The 19,277-nt window shown below is 39.7% G+C and overlaps 3 protein-coding genes across 5 annotated transcripts in view; 2 read left to right on the top strand and 1 right to left on the bottom strand.

The window, feature by feature from the left end:
- Window positions 1-2,500, top strand: part of DHX57 (DExH-box helicase 57) — a 44,702-nt gene extending 42,202 nt beyond the window's left edge. For both annotated transcript variants that reach the window (XM_083379212.1, XM_083379211.1), the window contains one exon: window positions 1,745-2,500. In XM_083379212.1, the coding sequence (XP_083235338.1) occupies window positions 1,745-1,888 (144 nt within the window). In that variant the 3' untranslated portion in view covers window positions 1,889-2,500. The remainder of the gene's footprint in view (window positions 1-1,744) is intronic.
- A 1,244-nt stretch (window positions 2,501-3,744) lies between these two features.
- GEMIN6 (gem nuclear organelle associated protein 6) lies at window positions 3,745-8,214 on the bottom strand. The gene is made up of 4 exons (XM_083350849.1): window positions 8,187-8,214; window positions 7,802-7,989; window positions 6,049-6,194; window positions 3,745-4,349 (listed from the first exon to the last, which is right to left on the bottom strand). The coding sequence occupies exons 3-4, from the start codon at window positions 6,174-6,176 to the stop codon at window positions 3,971-3,973; spliced, it is 507 nt and encodes a 168-aa protein (XP_083206975.1). The 5' UTR covers window positions 6,177-6,194; window positions 7,802-7,989; window positions 8,187-8,214; the 3' UTR covers window positions 3,745-3,970.
- An 826-nt stretch (window positions 8,215-9,040) lies between these two features.
- On the top strand, window positions 9,041-15,575 carry SRSF7 (serine and arginine rich splicing factor 7). Of its 2 annotated transcripts, XM_083348629.1 has the most exons (9): window positions 9,041-9,156; window positions 10,077-10,257; window positions 10,336-10,512; window positions 11,356-11,430; window positions 11,506-11,607; window positions 13,959-14,012; window positions 14,386-14,421; window positions 14,905-14,946; window positions 15,267-15,575. In XM_083348629.1, exons 1-9 carry the CDS (start codon window positions 9,129-9,131, stop codon window positions 15,319-15,321), a joined length of 750 nt encoding a protein of 249 aa, XP_083204755.1. In that variant the 5' UTR covers window positions 9,041-9,128; the 3' UTR covers window positions 15,322-15,575. The 2 variants fall into 2 exon arrangements, with proteins under 2 accessions (XP_083204755.1, XP_083204756.1); XM_083348630.1 differs by lacking the exon at window positions 14,905-14,946.
- Window positions 15,576-19,277: the final 3,702 nt, after the last annotated feature.

Genomic DNA, 19,277 nt, shown 5'->3' on the forward strand with positions numbered 1-19,277 from the left:
CAAAGATTACAATTCCCATAATAAAATTACACGTAGTCGTTGACTCACAACAATTGAACCCAAAATTTCCATTGCTAAGCAGGAAAATTGTTAAATGATATTTGCCCCATTTGACAACCTTTTTGCCCCAGTTTTTAAACAAATCACTGCAGTTGTTAAGTTAATCATGCATTCATTCACTAAGTGAATTTGGCTTCTCCTGTTGACTTTGCTTGTCAGAAACTGTTTGGGAAGGTTACGAATGATAATCACATGATCCCGGGACAGTGCAATTATGATAAATACATGCCAGTTCTCAAGCATCTGAATTTTGATCATGTGACCATGGGGATGATGCAACAATCATAAATGCGAGAACTGCTCATAAGTCATTTTTTCAGCTCTGTTGTAACTTCGAACAGTCACTAAATCTATGGTTGTAATTCAAGGACTACATGTACTTTCATTTGCAGTAGTGGATGATGGTGCCTTGTTCAACTTTCTATATCAATATAGGGACAGTTTCTGTTCCTTAAAGAATACCCCCTTCTTGACTGGTCCCTAAGGCCGACATGGAAAAATGTATCTGTTCTAGAAGGCACTTACAATATAATGAGCAGCATTTTATCTAATTTTTAAAATTTCCTACATTGAAAAGGACCAATTTCTTTCTTATGACTCTGTGGCCTCAAAGTAGATAGGTGATTTAAGAAAACAACGCCTTCTTCCTAGATATAGATGCCTTCATTGCTTGAGAACCACTGTTTTGCAGTTCACTGGCATAATACAGACCGATAAGGTACTGTGTGTATGTCTCATGCAGTAATGTTGCAATTAAAAATATTGTATAGTAGGATAAATTATAATCACCATCAATGAAATATGCCTATCATGCTAATATATGCCTGTCGTCATGACAGAATGATCATCTCACAGCCAGCCTGTTTCAGAGATAGGCTAGATAAAAGAAACAGGACAGTAGAGATGTTTTTAAAGTATCACATGAAAGAGAGGCCTGAGAAAAGTCATGATTTGCTTGCTACAGCATTACCCTCTCACACTTGGTTGTGGATTCTGGGCTTCCGTAATCTTTTCTGCTGCCAGAGAAAACCAAGCCTTGCCCAGCATTCAGAGGCATTTGAGGGAAGGGGGGTGGGGTCTGATGGGACCAGTGACATTGAGGAATGGATTCCACCTGAAGGCTATGCCTCTTGATAAACTCTGCTCTTATTATGGTTAATCCCTATCTTTCCCTCCAACCTATTGCGCCTGGCCTCAAGACTAATCAGTATGTTTAACATTTCTATGCAGATCATAAAAAATCCAAGTTAACATATAGAAAACACTGCGAATTTGATGTGCATAGCCTTCCATATCTGTATTTTCCATTTCGTTCTTTCTATCCTAATTTAGAACATTGGGATACATGTAAGGACAATAGTTTCAAGCAATACTTTACTCAGTGGGACTTGTACAAATACCTACAGTTGCAGGCACACTTAAGAATCAAACAAGGTGTCTTTCTTGAACCACTGTCCTCCTGCCACATCAGAAATTTGGAAAAGGGGGCATTCAATATTTGGTGATGCAATGTATACAATGCAATGTATAGAAAGAGAAAATAGTAAATAGAGCTTCCAGAGTCAGAGGCAGCATAAAGGAATGGCTATGTCCATATTGTGCTTATGAAGTGTTTTGAGTGGCTGCTATTAGAAACCTCATCCAGAAGATGAACTTTATTTTGGGTGCATATTTGTGATTTCAGGTAGCAGAACTAGTGAAAGAACTTCGCAATGAACTTGACCAGCTACTCCAGGAAAAAATTAAAAACCCCAGCATGGATTTGTGCACTTGCCCTCGAGGATCTCAGATTATCAGCTTGATTGTAAAACTGGTGACAACACAATAGCATTAGCTACTGAGGATGGCTTTCTTCTAATGTTAATGACAGAAAAATGAAATGTAGCATTTGCCCTTTCTATTTGGAAACCTAAATATCCAATTTAAAAGCCTGTTAAGTAGTTCTAAACAGTTTTAGAATCATGAAAGAAACTGATACACATTTACACAAGGAGCTTGCATATTTAAAACTTTTTTTTTCCTTTTGCAAAGCAAGGAATAAGCATTCTGAAAATAATTCATGAGCAGATCACACATTTAATGTTTAATGATTCCCCACTCCCTTTTTCAGTTCAATAAAGGATTGACTTTATGATAGTCTGGCAGGATGTTAAATTGTCTTTCCCCTTCCCAAAAAGGCAGTGCATGAAATATACCATAGTCATGGTTTCTACATTGCTCTGCATCCAAAAATGAATCCTGTCCAATTTAAGTAAATTTACATCTGCTTTCATTTAGTCAATCAGTGTTGGCTGCTAGAATTCAAATATAGTGATACAAATTATGGAATAATTTTAGCATAAAATTGGCCTAAGCTTGCAAGACCCCACTACTTATTCTCAAATAATACAGTATTGGAGCCTGATGATGTAGGCTATATACAGTCATATAAATATTGTAATAAATAAAGGAATTCTCAAAATCAATAGTTGTCATTCTTTTCAGGAAAATTATATTCTATTTGAAACTGCTCAAAGCATTTGGTTTGATTTGTGAATATAGTAAGAGGGAGGGAGGGAAGGAAGTTTTGCAAAAATGATGATGAAAGGATTTATATTACATCTATATTGGGAAACTGCTACCTCCTAAATTTTTGAGTACAATTCTATCTAGGACAGAAAAGTGATTGAGAAATTTAATTATAACAAAACTTATTTTATGATCAACTTAGGGATTTCATCTGGGAGCTTTTATTAACAGAGTTAATAGTTAATAGTCCAAAGTTTTTGCAAACTTCTACTAAAATAAGGAAAATCTTGTGAATTCCAGTCAAACATTTTGGAAATAGGTCAATAAAGTTTCTTATGAATTTCTTAAGTACTCGTCCCAGCTTCCGCCAACCTAGCAGTTCGAAAGCACATAAAAATGCAAGTAGAAAAATGGGGACCACTACGGTGGGAAGGTAACAGCGTTCCGTGCACCTTTGGCGTCTAGTCATGCTGGCCACATGACCACGGAGACGTCCTTGGACAAGCACTGGCTCTTCAGCTTTGAAACGGAGATGAGCACCGGCCCCTAGAGTCGGAAACGACTAGCATGCATGTGTGGGTGAACTTTTACCTTTTTTATTATACTGAATTTATATTTTTAAACAATGTTTCACCTCAACTACTTATTACTTGAAAATATAGTGACCAATAAGTTTCATGAATATTGAAGTGCAAGGACTATGTAGATAGCAAACATTGGATCTTCAAGTACACTATCATTCCCACATGCCATATTAGGAAACACAATTATCTACTCAGCCTTTTTTAACATGATGCCCTGCAGCTATGTTGAACTGCAAATCCCAACAGATGCGACCAAAGCATGTTTTAATTTTCTATCAATGGTCTGACCATTCAAAGGAACCTTTATGTGCACATAAATGGCTTTGTGGTAGGTAGTAGATATTAAAATCAAGCAAAATATTGTCATATTGCATCTGAAAATGTCTTACATAGAAAAATGTCCTTTTTCAGTATCTTAAAAGGACTTGGCTACGTGCAGAAAATGAACTTCTAGAATTTACTATGCAGTACTTCCAATTGTGAAATTGGCTGCATATTCATAGGGGAAAAAAACCTGTCCAAAATATTTTATTGCAATAAAATATTTTGGACAGGTTTCAACTTAAGAGACTGAATAGAAGAAGAATGTGACTTATTTGTAACTTTATTTTATATAAACAAATCAACTTTGCAGGAACTTGGGAAAAAAGTCAAAATATTTTTATATAAAAATATATAAAAAAAACTAGCACAACTGCTACAATTGCTATTTGTATACAAAAGAAAACAAAATTTGGAAACACTGGCTGATCATTAACCATTAAGTATTCCTACTTTTAATTAAACTGCTGTTTTAAGTGTAATGAAATCTATATGCCTCACTGCTGAAGTGCAAGATAGTTTTGAATCAATCCTTGAACTCTACACAAAATTATTTCATTAGAGCTATTGCAATCTTCTGGTCCATATGGTGGATCAATGGTTAATACACCTGCCACACACAGCATTGGTTGTGATTCTCCTTGTTCTGTTACAGGGATGTGGTTTTTCTCCAGCCAATTCTTCAAGGAGTTTTTCTTTCTGTCCAGCTCTTCTTGATTATAAGAAGTTTGACTTTTTCCAGCCATGAAGAGATATGCAAGTTTTTCTTTGATTTCATCATCTCTTTCAGTCACTATTTCAATATTTTGCACAGCATGTCCCAAAACAACTAAAACAGATACTTTTCCATTCTCGAGGGGATTTGCCAGAAGAATGCTGTCAAGAATAAAAGGTTCAAATGAGGATATATTAAGTCAGGGGTGTCAAACTGGCGGCCCCCGCAGGCTGGATGCATCATGCGCAAGCCACACCCACCCTGGCTTTGCAAAGACAAATGTTGCGATGTTAAGTGACGCAATCGAGTTTGACACCAGTGTGTTAAGTGATCACGTTGCTAGTTGGCTTTTCATGCATATTAGGCCTTTCTATCAGTCTTTTGACAGTGATGCTGTATCAAAAAAGTTTAAATTAGAATGAAACAGCTGTATTCCCAATGAAAAAAACTGAAATTGCTATGACATTACAAGCCATCCCACAGTAATAAATCTGGGGCTTGAGTTGCATTAGCAATCCTTGAAGTGTGTAATAATTAGATCAAGATCAAAATCCAGAATAAATGAGGGCTCTCCAGTTAAGACTCATAAAATATTTCAATCACATTATATACATAATATATGTTGCATGTTTGGTACTATTATTTTTCATCAGACTTATCACATTTTCAATTGACATCATGCTAAGAGGTAAAGTCAATTACCATCCATTTTACATATTCTTTAAATATTCTTACATCAAATGCTAATATTGTGCAAATCATTTGATAAAGAATTTTGGTCATGAGCAACGTATCCCCCAGCTTTGGTCCTTAAAGTCATGAAGAAGTTGTTTCAAGTCGCCTCCATTGTGTGTCCCATGAAGTGATTACTTCATCAGCTATCCCAAAGGATGTCTTTCAGTGGATCCACACATATTTGCCAGAAGACGACAGGAGGGTCCTTGAATCAGCTACTTTGCAGCTTTGAGGAACTGATCTATTTTCAATTTTCTGTATTTGTACATTTTGACATTTATGTCACTGTTCACCGCCCTGAGTCCTTAGGGAGAAGGGCGGTATACAAATCAAATAAATAAATAAATAAATAAATCTCTCATTCTGTGTGTGTGTGTGTGTGTGTGTGTGCACACACATATATATGTGTCCTTCTATAATGCATACATAATAGAAAGTGTTCTTTTCAAAGGGAAAGGTTATTTGGGATTTGAATCTTTATGGTATGGCATAGAATTCTTTTAAATTCTATTTTAGCAACTCAATAGGAATTGACCACAAAAATCAATAGATGGCTTACAGTAAAAGTATTCATATAACTTAAATTTTTTCCATGGTATTAATGCACCATTACCCTTCTTGTCTAAACATTTTAAGACATGGGGAAATTATTTTTACAATAAACATAACTGTTGATTTACTGTCATATTGCCTAAGACTTGATATACAAATCAAAAGAAAAAAATGATTTTTCCCCATTGTTAACTGCTAGGTTCATCATTGCAAAAACTGAAAAATTGGCATATATATTTCACTAGACCAATAAGTTTGGAAATGGCTGAATAACTGACAAAAAATTTTAAAAATCTGACAATGTAGAAAAAGTTTACTAATAAGTCTTGTCACCATTTATTAGTTGTAACCACTTTTTCCTGAAATTACCTACATATTTTCAAATGTCTATCCAGACAGAAATATTTAATGTGTTTGCATTAAGATTTCATTTGTATTCTGTTTAGGCATACAATCTCCCATTTTAATTTGCTTTTCATTTTATACATTATATTCATTTATCCCCTTCATTCTCCCTTAATACACATTCTTTCTCTGAAAAAGTTTTTCTATATAGAATTCACTGATACATACTTGGCAGAAACTGGGTCAACTGTTAAAACCCATCCTTTATATTGGTGTTTCTCAGCAGCCAGTACTTTGACTTCTTTATCCAGAAAAGCTAGCCATTCCAAAGGAGTTTTCCTCTGCCATTCAGTCATATTTCCTTTTTACTGAACCTAATGAAAAAACAAAGCATCATTGCCAGCAATATCCTTTGCCTCTGTATTAGGAAAACTTGCCTATTTCCATGATTAAGAATAACATAACCCTGCTGGATCAAGTCAAGGTTCATATTAGTCCAGGATATTTATTAAGAGTGGCTAATTGCTGCCTATGAAATGCTCACAAGCAGCAGTTATATTCCTCCCTGGCTGTTATTCACCTGACATTGATAGTTGGAATGCATACTACTTGGAGTCCAGATATAATACTGAATCTCAAGATTAATAGCTCTTGATAGACTAGCACTTCAAAAACGTACCCAGTTCTTTCTTAAACACAAATCTTATAAGTCTACAGATTTATTATGTCAAAGGCTTTTTGAAAATCCAGGTGTGCAAGGATACAATCACCTCCATCTATCTGCCTGTGCAGTTAAAAAAAAAGACTGAAGCAGGATTTACTTTTTCAGAATCAATGCTAACTTTTTTTTAAAGAGGCGTATTCCTTTACTGCTTACTTATTTTTCTTCTTATTACACTTTCCACTAATTTATCTTCACCAGCCTATTATTTCTAGGATCTCCTGGAGCTCTTAATGTAAACCTGGATTGCAGTCTTGGTCACAGGAACAACAACGAGATGAACTTCAGAAACTGAAGTAAGGATACTGATATCAGCTGAGGCTGTTTTTTTACCGCAAATCAAAGCAACTGGAGTGTAAAAATTTAAAACTCCTTCATTAAATTATGAACAGCTGCACATAGCCTCAACCTAATGTCAATATTCTTGAATTAGGTTATGTTTTGAATTAGGTATAGCGATCAAGATTCAGTTACTATTGCATCGGTCGCTATTTCTCAGCAATTCACTTGACAGATTTCTTTTTAGAGAATATGACGAAAATGCTCCACATACTTTGCTCCAAGGAAATTCAGGGCATAACCATAATAAAGTCATAACAATAATTATGACTTTAGCCATCCGTATCATCGAAATCTTTTTTGCTAATCCACCTTCCGTATCATGAAGTGAGGTTTCAATATCATTCCAGCTAATAATCTTTCCACAAGACTACTGTTCAATAGTATTGAACTAACCAATGTTTCTGAAGGTATGAACCCCAACACATACATTAATGTCAGGTCCGGAAAACCTGCAGTTACGAACGCAAAGTTTTCCCTCGCGGTTCTTACTGCATAGTCAAATGATCTATATACAGAGCGTTTATTTTTTTTATTTTTTATTTTATTCCTATTTATATCCCGCCCTTCTCAGAAGACTCAGGGCGGCTTACAATTTAAAGCACAAATCAATGTGCTTAGCAATAGCCTTCATTCTATGCATATGCCTGCTTATTAGGGCTTTGGGGGGGGCAAGCGGCATTTTTACAAAGTCAGCTTATTGCCCCCAACAATCTGGGTCCTCATTTTACCTACCTCGGAAGGATGGAAGGCTGAGTCAACCTTGAGCCTGGTGGGATGCGAACCTGCACTAATTGCAGGCAGCCGGTGTTACTTAAGGAGGCATTAGCCCACTGCTCCACCAAGGCTCTTTATTTAAAAAAAAGCTGGACTGCAAGTTTGCAGCTATTCTTGTTATTTAAGTAGAGGTAGCACTCACACACATCCTTGAAAATAAATTACAATCCGGACATCCAGCTTCAGCAGCCACCATTCAGAGAAGCGCGACGCCGCCAAGCTCCGGCCGGGCCGTCCTTTCTGGGACCCAGAATGCACTGCGTTCCCAGGGCCTCTTTATTCCCCTTCCGTAGCCGGTTGTTTCTTGAGGAGTCTTTCAAGACTAGACGGAACTGAACGGAAGAAGAATATTAGGATCGTAGGATCGCTACGATTTAAAAAAAAAAAGCTTTTTAAAACTGATTCGCGGCGGAGTTCACGTTTCTTTCACTATCTGCTTCAGAACACAATAAGGAATTTACTAAGAGGCGACTCCATTTCCATAGTTACTTTATGGTTCCTCTTTGTGCTCCGGATTTTTAGGATTCACCTTTTAAAAGATTTATCTTCTGGCCTTCATTATATACTGGTTATCTTATTTTGGATGAATGTGAAAGCTTTTGTCAGTTATGTAAGCTGCTTCGAAAAGACAATTACTTTAAAGGTAAAAATGTTTCCCGTAGCTCAGGGGTAGGCAACCTTGGCTCTTTTATGACTCGTGGACTTCAACTCCCAGAACTCCTGAGCCAGCCATCCTGAGGGGAAAGGGGGAGTTTCCAAGCTGAGCCATGCTGGCTCAGGAATTCTGGGAGTTGAAGTCCACGAGTCATAAAAGAGCCAAGGTTGCCTACCCCTGCGTAGCTGGACCTCGAATTTTGGCGGCTTTATGGATATTGTTTTGACAAGAACAGGAAGTAGCTTTGATTGGCTTGCTTCTGCAGCTCTACCGATTCTAGCCCAGAGTTTTACAGTTTTTAGTGATCGCCCACCCAGGTACTAACCATGTCCGGCGTTGTGTTATTTTTAAGGTCAACTAAGATGTGACCCTGATAAATAAATATAGGTAAGGGTTCTGATAAATATTAGAGACGTGAAGTAAAAATTTGAAAAAAGAACCAGTTAAGTTTGCTTTCCCTAGCGCTCTACAGTCTAGTAGAATCTCGATCCTCAAACGATTTTTAAAATACATATTAACTACGGATAATAGCGGCCGTAGTTAATACGGCTTTAAAGTTAAAACGAGCGGTATTTTAAACACGCCTTTTTAAGGGGCACTTAACGTCGCTCAAAATGGCGTCACAACCTATTTCCCATCTCCTCCCCCTTTTTTTCAGCCTAACGTTACTATGGAAACAAAAACTCTTTTTTCCCGCCTCGCCAGTCCGCTACGGTCTCACAATTATAGTGCGCGTGCGCAATAACGGCGCAATCTATATAAGGACTACAACCCGCATGCGCTCAGCGACAGTTGTTTTTTTTCGTTGGTGAAGGGATGTCGCGCTATAGCCGTTATGGTGGAGGTAAGTGATGAGAGTTCAAGCGTGGTGCGAGGCAGGTGTCATCCGTATGTGTGTTTCTGTTCTCCCTATCAGGTGGTGTGATTTCACTTTTTTTTTGACCATACCAAGCCGTATCTATACTGTTAAGCCTCGCTAGGAAATGACCCGGCGCCATTTTGCACATGTTATAGTCGCTGGATGTACCGAGGCGAACTTCCTTCGAGTTGGAATTACTGAGCCTAAATGCGCAAATACGCTTGCTTGGTTTGCTTGAGGAACACGTTAGTGGAGGCAGGCAGGCACTTAAAAGATTTAATTGATTTTTTTTCTCCCTTTCTGTTAATGCTACTACCGGTGTACGGGTAAAATGGAGGCGGTGCTAAAGATGGCGGCGCCCGTGATCGGCGGGGCAGGAAGACGGTGGGGGAAACGGCGGCATCGGGCGGCTTGCAACGGAGTAGCCGCGTGTGTCTACCGCCCGGAAGCAGCGGTGGCGGCGGCCTAGTGCGCAGGCGCGCGATGGAGCAGGAGTGCCGCTATGCCTGCTTGGCCTTGTGATTCAGTGGCTTCCTGGGCCCGAGTGGGTGGAGTAGTTGGCTGGAGCGCCGTGTTTAGAGCGGAGGACGGCTACTTTTGCCTTTTGTGAAAACACAGCCAGTGCACGGCGAATAAAAATAAATTGTAAAATGGACAGTAGCGTTGATAGCACGGCGGTGATCACAAAACCAAAAAAAAAATCACTACTATATCCAGTATGCTAAGAAACGCTTTTTACAAGAAGTAGATAACTTGGTTGAATTCATCTGGAAGACTTAACTGTAAAATAAGGCTCCTCAACTATAGTGGAAATTTATGCTCCGTTAAGCATGTTTTTTTTTCTACTTGAACTAATCTTAAGATGATTAAACGTTTTGGAAATCACTTGTTTTCTATTTTTGCAGAAACAAAAGTGTACGTTGGTAACTTAGGAACAGGTGCTGGTAAAGGAGAACTTGAAAGGGCTTTCAGCTACTATGGACCATTACGTACTGTGTGGATTGCACGGAACCCTCCCGGATTTGCATTTGTTGAATTTGAAGACCCAAGGGACGCTGAAGATGCTGTTCGTGGTCTAGATGGAAAGTAAGTAGGAATGAAAAATTGTGAAATAACTTCCATTTTTATATTAGGTATGTTGACTGAAATGTTTTGCTCTTGTAGGGTGATCTGTGGTTCCAGGGTTAGAGTGGAATTATCAACTGGTATGCCTCGTAGGTCTCGCTATGATAGACCTCCGGCTCGACGGCCATTTGATCCTAATGATAGATGTTATGAGTGTGGTGAAAAAGGTCATTATGCTTATGATTGCCATCGCTATAGTCGTCGGAGAAGAAGCAGGTACGTTTAGATACAATTATTTTGTCTTTTAAGTTGTGTGTAGTTTTGATTAGCAAAATATTAATAAAAGTATTTTTAAAATAGTATAATTATATGGGTATGTTAACATTTGTTTATATTTTGTATTAAAATGTTAATATGTTAATAATCAACCTGGTCAAAACCTTTCAGGTTTCTTCGTTTGAGTCAGTCGCCTTGATTCAGAATGTCACGAGCCTTAAGATTTCATGCTGAGGCGCCTTGCAAATCCGACAATTAAGATCCTCCTAGACCTTGAGGTGATCAGCATAAGAGGCCAGATCCCCTCGAGTCATCTACACCTAGCTTCACCTTATTCTTAAAGGGCAGAAAAATTGAGACGGTGATCGCCGTAACAGTAAATTTGGCTTTCAATTGGGCCCCCCTCCGGTTTAAAAAGAGGAACACCAGATTGACCACATTCCCACCTAGAAAAATCTTCTTGCGTCAATCAAGCCTCACCTGGCTCATTTGGCTGTCAGTTTGATCGTCGTTAGATTGAAGAGAACACCTAGATGCAGCGATCGGCTATAGATACTTCTAGATCGTCTAGATCTGCTAGACCTTGGGCCAAAGAGGGTCGACCTGCAAACTTGCAAGGTTTATTTTAAATACACATTACAGTGTTTTATATTATTATGTAATTCTAAATGTTATACATTTTATATCTTTTATTAGGTAGTAAAAATACTCAAGATAAATAGGCCCTGATTTTTTCATCTGATGGACACTAATTTTTAGATAGCTGATGTTTTGGCTTCAGCGAGGGCTCACATGCTAATTGTTGAATGTGTAATTTAATTTTTTCCCTCTAACTAAAACTAGGTCACGGTCACGGTCTCATTCAAGGTCCAGAGGAAGAAGATACTCTCGCTCACGCAGCCGAAGTCGTGGCAGGAGGTAAGCATTTATATATGTGGAGCATTCTAGCTTTAGCAGGCAAAGAATAGTATAACTAAATCTGTTTCCATTTAGATCCAGGTCTGTCTCAGCTCGCAGATCTAGATCTCTGTCTGCTCGTAGATCCAGATCTATATCGCCACGTAGATCCCGTTCAGGCTCTATAAAGAGATCAAGGTAATTTGGTTAATATTTATGATTGTAAAATAGCCAGTTCTTAGTTTTTGAATGCTGCAATGTTCCTATCTGTGCAAATCAGCTTACCAGCTTTCAGTGTTTTAATTTAGTGCACAGTATAGGTCAGGGGTGTTAAACTCAATTTCATTGAGGGCCGCATCAGCATTGCCGTCTTCAGGGGGGCGGGTGGGTGTCGCCAGGGTGGGTGCAGCCTACTGGGTGGGTGTGGCCTACTGGGTGGGTGTGGCCTACTGGGTGGGTGTGGCCAGCTCTACATCGTTCATGTCAAGGGTGCCTATGGGGGCCTGGGCACGAGTGGGACAGATCTGAGGGTCTCTGGCAGAAGGGGGTGGGACCAGAGTAAGTGCCAAGGCATGGTCCACTGGAAGAGCCTCACTGTTCCTTTCAGGCCATGTAGGGGGGGGGGGGGCTAGACGGTGGCGCAGAGGTCAAACACCTAGCCCAGCCCTCAAGCACCCACGGCACTAAGCTCAGCCCCACTTCCCCAAGGGGGTGCCCAGCTGCACTTACCACCTCCTCAAGGCTGCTGCTGCTGTGCTTGCTCTCCTTGGCCAGGTTGCTCATGATGGGTACGAGGGCAAAATCAAGAGGGAGGCCCACTCCCTCTCCATGTGAGAAGACCTGGCTTTGTATCCATAGCTTCCTTAGCAATAGGATGGGAGACCCCCCAGGATAGGCCAAGAACCAGGGGGCAAGGGGATGGTGAAAGAGCAGCAGGGCTAAGGCAGTACTTCCCGCTCAGACCGTCCCTCCTTCCTTCCTTCCTTCCTTCCTTCCTTCCTAAGAGTGGTGGGAAAATATTTGAGATGAGGGAGGGAGAAAAACAGGCAAGAAACGCAGCTGGGGAAGTGTCATCCTTTCTGAAGAATGAAGAAATGCACCATCACCTGGAAGTGGCCAGCACATGGCCCTCGCCTACTTCACATATCCGGCTTGGTGGACTCTGGGGGAGGGGATGCCATGAGCAGCATGAGTCAATGTTACCTGCACAATGCTGCCCAGCCCCTAGCCTACCTGAAGTAGCCAGGGCCATGTGCTGGCCACTTCCAGGCGATGGTACATTTCTTCATTCCTTACAAAGGGTGATACCTCCCCAGCGTGCATCCAGGGGGCGGGGCTGATGTAGCAGGGGCCGGTCCCTCGCTGTTTCCAGACAGCCTTGTGGAGCTAAGACTGAATGTGTTTCAGCATAGATGGCCACCATGATATTGTACATTGGCTCCTGGCTGGGCTGGGCTGGGGTCAAGACAGTGGGGGCCGTTCCCTCACTGTTTCCAGGATGGCTTCGCGGGCCAGATCTGGCCCCTGGGCCTTGTGTTTGACATGTCTGGTATGGGTAGTCCTCAATGTATAACCATTCATTTAGTGGCTGAAGTTACGATAGCACTGGAAAAGTGAATTATGACCATTTTTCACACTTAATGACCATTGCAGCGCCCCCATGGTCCCATGATCAAAATTTGCATTCTTGGTAACTCATTTATGAGGCAGTGTGTGCTGGGGGTCATGTGATCAGAAAAGTTGGACTCTGTTGTCACAGGTTGAGGACTGCCTGTAGTGGATGATCTTTTTGCATGTGTGCAAAATGTGTGTGTTAAGGATTAAGTCATTTGTGTAGTGTTATGAATCTGGCTCAGGCAAGTGATAGCTTGCTTTTGGAGTAGTTTGGCTGGTGGTTGAGAGGACTCACTATGTAGCTAGTGCTGGTTTTCCTGCTTTGAGTGCTCTTAGTTTACTGAACTATACTATTCTTTAGATTGCTTATGAGAGTGAGTTGCAAGTACTCTGGTGATCAGTGGCAACTATTGGCACATTGAGAAATCACTCACCATCAGGTGCTGGCAGCACCAGCATCCAGTGGTGTGAGTGAAAAGCCTTTCTGCTGATATAATGAAAGAGCATAAAAATGAACATCAGTGAAAAAAATCCATTACCAGTTGAACCTGTCACTTTTAAGAAAGCAAGCTACTTGAAGCCTTGCAACTAGACTCATCCAGTGAGATCTGTTGTGACAGTGAAGAGAATTGAATGCTTTTTTTGTTGCCAAATGACTGCTGAGAGAGGAAATGCTTGTGGGGGGAAAACACCATATAGAGTTCTAGAGATTTGGAGTCTTAATTTACAGTTTTCTGCTGTTTTAAACTGAAAGAAACCCCTGGTAAATGATTGTATATTATAGCTGCCTCTCTAGAATCTTACTTTAATGGTATATTGATATTTCTATTTACCCAAGTAATCTGGAATATAATCACATTGGGTTTTTTTAACTTATATTAAACATTCAGGAACTGGAGACACTAGTATTGAATTCCTTTTTTTTTTAAACCCAGGTCTCGATCAAGGTCCAGGTCGAGGTCAAGGTCCATTTCACGTCCCAGAAGCAGGTAAACTTCCATTTGTGGACATTCAAAACAATTAAATGTTAAATTTACTCTGGGTAGCTAATCCTAAACCACTGTTAGAAACGTTAGCTTAATTTGAAAATAACAGATTTTTTTGTTTATTTAGCCTTTGCTATATTTGAAGAAAAATGGCCTTATATGTGCACATGCATACAATTTACAGTATGAAGACATCTATATTATGAACTTTGTATTTGAGGAATGTCCTTTTGGTTCCAAATATTTGGTAAAGAAACAGTTGCAAAATGTTTCTTACTGTCAGATTAAACCTGCATTTTGTAAAATAAGAATCAGAACTGTAAAGTAAATTAGTGAGTGTGTTAATGTTAATCAGGATTATTTGATATTTCAACAGCCGCTCTAAATCACGATCACCATCTTTAAAGAGAAGGTAAGTTAAATCTGTAGGTTGAATTACTTATGTTGTTACAGTTAACTAAGAAAAAGTAATTTATAGTAATGGTCTCTGCATAGATCTGTAGAGAATACAGAAATATTGTATTGTGAGGTTCTTCATCTAACTAAAAAAAGTTATAGATACATAACAGTAAAATTTTGCAACATTTACTAGTGTTAATTAGTGTTCAGAGCCTCACTCCAAAATAGGAAGTTCTTGTATTAAATCATTGAGCACATTATCTTGATTGTTTTAATGGACAATAAAATTAAATGGCTCATAGTCAGACTGAGAAAGTATAGAGTTATAACTGGCCCTGTGAATAAACTTTGGGAGTAACTCTGCTATAGTGCAGAATAATCTATATCTTGAATGACAGTTAGTTATCCAAGCAAAATAAATCTAGATGTTTAATCCAAATTAGAAATGTATTTAAAAGCATTTTACTTGATTTAATCTTCAGTCTTGCTTTTTCAGTTTTGATATGAGCCATTTATATCCATTCTCCATTAATTCACGGTAAGTATGCTGCTTCCTGAATGCTTTGAAAGCTTGGCTATACTTTCTTGTGGGAAAGGGGGTGCATGAATTGTGGAAATTTTGCTTTGGTATTTCACATTAAAAATGTACGTGGTTTCCACTTGATTTCTAACATGTTCTTTTACAAGAATAACCCAAATAATTTAAGCATTAGGGTTAAATTTGTTATTGCCCTAGGAGTAATAATGGGCCTGATTATAACACTAATCCATTAATCTAGTCAAACCTTTTATTAACTTCTTGTGACTTGGTTTCTCTTTGCCCCTTCTTTTCCCCCCCCCCCTTTTTTTTACTTCTAGCCGTTCACCATCGGGAAGCCCTCGAAGAAGTATCAGTCCTGAAAGAATGGATTAGAATGGCAAAGAACGTGTTAGGAAAAGTATTGTTTACGTAATTTTAAGGGATTTCTTTATTGAGAAATGTAAGGATTTAGTTCGCTGAAGAAAATCTTTTCTAGGATTAATGCAGCAAGGATCTGGATCTTTTAGTAAAATCTGTAAAAGCTGCTACAGTAGACTATAGTGCACAATTTCTTGTATGTAACAACATCCTATGATCTCAAAATGTCTTTTTATGGGCACATGAAATAAAATGTGTTTCTAACTTTGCTATAATGTTATTTGCTTCTGTTAATATTTCAAGTGCATGTTAAAAGCAAACTCCAAACAAATGCCTTAGTGTTGTATCCAAATGCTGTGCAAGGATATATTAACTTGTTACTATTAGACTGCCTGCAGTAGACTTATGTGGTTTAGGCACAATCAGTGACTTGAAATGGTGTATCAAAGAAGCTGCTTGTCTGGTTTTGTACTAGAAATATATTGATATGATCTGTTAATTCATACTGCAGGAGGCTATTGTGTCTTATTCCAGGCACAGTTAACTATTTAAAGATAAGCCCAAGACAAATTCAGATGGCCGGCCACTTGGCTCCAGTCTGGAATTGTTTAACAAAGCGATTAGGTACTTCTCTGTCAGATAAAGTATCATTTGGGCAAGAGCAGCATTACTGCTCTGCAAAACAAATTGTATTAGATCCCTTGTACAGAATTCACTGAGAACAATTTTTGTTATCTGTCAAAATTGCAAGGAATTATTAAAAATTATTAAATTATTTATTAAATAATTTGCTAAAAATAATTTTTAAATTAAAGCAGTTAACCAACCACTCTTTTATAGAAAAAACATAGCCTTAAGGTTTATTACACATTTATCTCCTTTTTCTCATGAAATTCGATATGAAGTTGGTGCCTCTTATCCCTAAATTAACCTTATAAAGTAGATCAGACATGTCAAACTTGCGATGTCATGTGACGTCGCGTGACATATCGGAACTTTTTCCCATTGCCGGCAATGGGATGGGCGCGGTTTCTCTGTGACGCTCCAGCCCGTGGGCTGGCAGTTTGACACCCCTGAAATAGATGAAATAAGAAAGTGACTGATCAAAAATCACTCAGTTTCTATGGCTAAGGGAAAACTTAAATCCTAGTCCAATAACTTACACACTGCACCACACACTCAGCCTCTTACATGAGTAATAAAACCACTTCAAAACTATTAAAAATAATTTTCTATTACTTACCAGACTTAGTGTTATAGGAAACATCTTAGGAAGAAATTCAAAAACAATTCAAATGACACTGCAACATCTTAGTACACCTATACTCCCTGCCAAGATTGTGTCTGCTTTAAGAAGCAACATGTCTCAAAGTACCTTTTGGAGTTTAAAAGCAAAATGCTGCATGCCCCTAGTGTCAACACTTCAAGTATTTCTACAGAGACACATGGCTTCAGCTACATTTCATTCATGTTTAGGATTTCAGGCATTCCGCAATAAAAGGCAGGAATTTGCAAGGGCATTAAATAAGTTAACAATGCTTTTTAAGGGATGCTGTATAATTTAATGCTTAGCATGGCTACAGTGTCTCCCCAGTTATCTGATTGCATTTCCTTGCCACTTTTTATAGTCCTTCCTATTGGCCATTGTACTCCTATAAGCTAAATAAATTATAAAAGGTGAAGTACCTTTTTGTGTTGAGAACAAACTTTTTATTGAAATAAAGCTTCAAATAGCTACTGTGACACAAACTCATTTCATTAATTGCATGCCAGACTATTTTAGCTTCCTTTCTAAAAACTGCCATTAATTGCAGACTTAATCTACCATTTAGTACTGCGTTCATATAGTGATAGAATATAGACTGCCTTATCAATTTTTTTTAATGTGAAAGGGTTCTGTAAACCTCAAGCTTGAAAAATGAGTTGGTTTGTAAGTTACCTGAAGCGGGAGAGGTCTGACTCACACTTTCTGATACAAAATCCTTGGGGGCTCTCACTGTTGATAAATCAACCTCAGAGTATTATATGTCAAAAAAGTGAACAAATTCAATTTAAAGTGGCACCAATTTACTGTATTTGGGAAAGGTGGATTGGCTTCAGTCAATCTTCAAGATGGGCATTGAGACTGAATACTTAGTCTTTTTAAGAAGCATATCCTCTCCCCTCAGCCTTTATACTGAGTCCTTATTGCTGGGGGTAGGGTATAATGATCACCTAAAAGTGGTCTGGCCTAATCATACATTAATGGCTGAATTTGATGTGCTTTATAATAGAATCATTTATTGCAAATCTCATTTCAATGAGAAATCAGTCTTCAGTCCCTTTAAGCATGCTAGGTAATGTTACAGCACAGTTCTAGTTATCTATTCACCATACGTACTGTATTCCATTCATAAGTAGAAAATTAAGCCACATCCTGAGCATTATGTATCTTGAAAAATAAAAATGAATTGGTGAGACAGATATACTATTACAGTATTACTGTTCTTAATTATCCCACAGTAGATTGGAAACCGACTATAGTTCTAAGCTGTTAAATGGCAAATTGTGCACACTATAGTACTGACCTGTTTTGAGCTGATTTACGCACATCTAGTGAGCGCCTGTTACTCTTCCCAGCTTCTGCCAACCTAGCAGTTCGAAAGCACGTAAAAATGCAAGTAGAAAAATAGGGACCACTACAGTGGGAAGGTAACAGCGTTCCATGCGCCTTTGGCGTCTAGTCATGCCGGCCACGTGACCACAGAGACATCCTCGGACAAGCGCTGGCTCTTCGGCTTTGAAACGGAGATGAGCACCGGCCCCTAGAGTTGGAAACGACTAGCACGCATGTACGGGGAAACCTTTACCTTTTTTAACCATGAAATCTAGCAGTTCAGTAAGGATATATGCAATCATTAACTGACATCAGTACATAGAATGAAGGCTACTGCTAAGCTTGTAAGCCGCCCTGAGTCTTTGGAGAAGGGCAGGATATAAATGGAATTAAAATAAATAAATAAATATTCACGTTACATCTGTATGGAACCTTGGTCACAGGAAAATTATGGTTGAATTAAAGAGGTTATGATACAATGTTAACCATTCGAAGTATCCTGAGTGCTCAACAGTAATATTCCTTGTTTGGAATGTTAACTTCTGAAATAAGTGGAAACTGCCCTACACAAATATACCGTATTTTCCGGCGTATAAGACGACTGGGCGTATAAGACGACCCCCCAACTTTTGAGATGATTTTCAAGATTTTTCATCTTATACGCCGGAAAATCAGCGAGCCCAGGAAGGCACGCCCTCCCCTCTCACTGTGGAGGAAGCAGGGCAGGCTGGCGTCTGGCGGGAGCCGGCAGGGCAGTCCTGCGCGCGCTCCCCGGCTGTTAAGGAGCGCTCCTTAGCAGCCGGGGAGTGTGCGCGTGTGCAGGACATCCCTGCCGGCTCCAGTTCGACACTCTTCCCTTTTGAGGCAGCATCGCTCCCCGGCTCCTAAGGAGTCCTCGGGGATGCTGCCTCAAGAGGGAAGAGCTTGAGGCGCCTGCCATGGCTCCCCGAGGACTCCTTAGGAGCCGGGGAGCACACGCGTGCGCAGGACTACCTTGCCGGCTCCCGCCAGACGCCAGCTTGCCCTGCTTCCTCCACAGTGAGAGGGGAGGGCGTGCCTTCCCGGGCTCGCTGACTTGCAGCCAAGCCGGAGCCGAAAGGGGCTTTTCCTTCCACCCACCCTTTGGAATAGACACAAGAGCTCCCGGGGTCTGGCATTTGCAAGGGGGAGGGGAAGGGGCTGAGAGGCTCTTGGGGGTGGGAAGGGAGAGTCACGTTGGAGGGGGGACTGGACTAAGGAGGCTTGAAGTTGCTTTGCAAGAACGGGGGCGCTCGATTGATTTATGTACTATTTTCCGGCGTATAAGACGACTGGGCGTATAAGATGACCCCCCAACTTTTGAGATGATTTTCATGGGTTAAAAAGTCGTCTTATA

Source organism: Vipera ursinii (genome assembly GCF_947247035.1).
Source record: "Vipera ursinii genome assembly, chromosome: 1".
In the NCBI taxonomy this organism is placed as follows: domain Eukaryota; kingdom Metazoa; phylum Chordata; class Lepidosauria; order Squamata; family Viperidae; genus Vipera; species Vipera ursinii.

Coding starts and splice junctions, on each gene's coding strand:
- GEMIN6 (XM_083350849.1), bottom strand. CDS start 6,176: ATGACTGAATGGCAGAGGAAAACTCCTTTGGAATGGCTAGCTTTTCTG. Junction 4,350..6,048: donor GTTGACCCAGTTTCTGCCAA/GTATGTATCAGT, acceptor TATTCTTGACAG/CATTCTTCTGGCAAATCCCC.
- SRSF7 (XM_083348629.1), top strand. CDS start 9,129: ATGTCGCGCTATAGCCGTTATGGTGGAG. Junction 11,431..11,505: donor AGCCGAAGTCGTGGCAGGAG/GTAAGCATTTAT, acceptor GTTTCCATTTAG/ATCCAGGTCTGTCTCAGCTC. Junction 11,608..13,958: donor GGCTCTATAAAGAGATCAAG/GTAATTTGGTTA, acceptor TTTTAAACCCAG/GTCTCGATCAAGGTCCAGGT.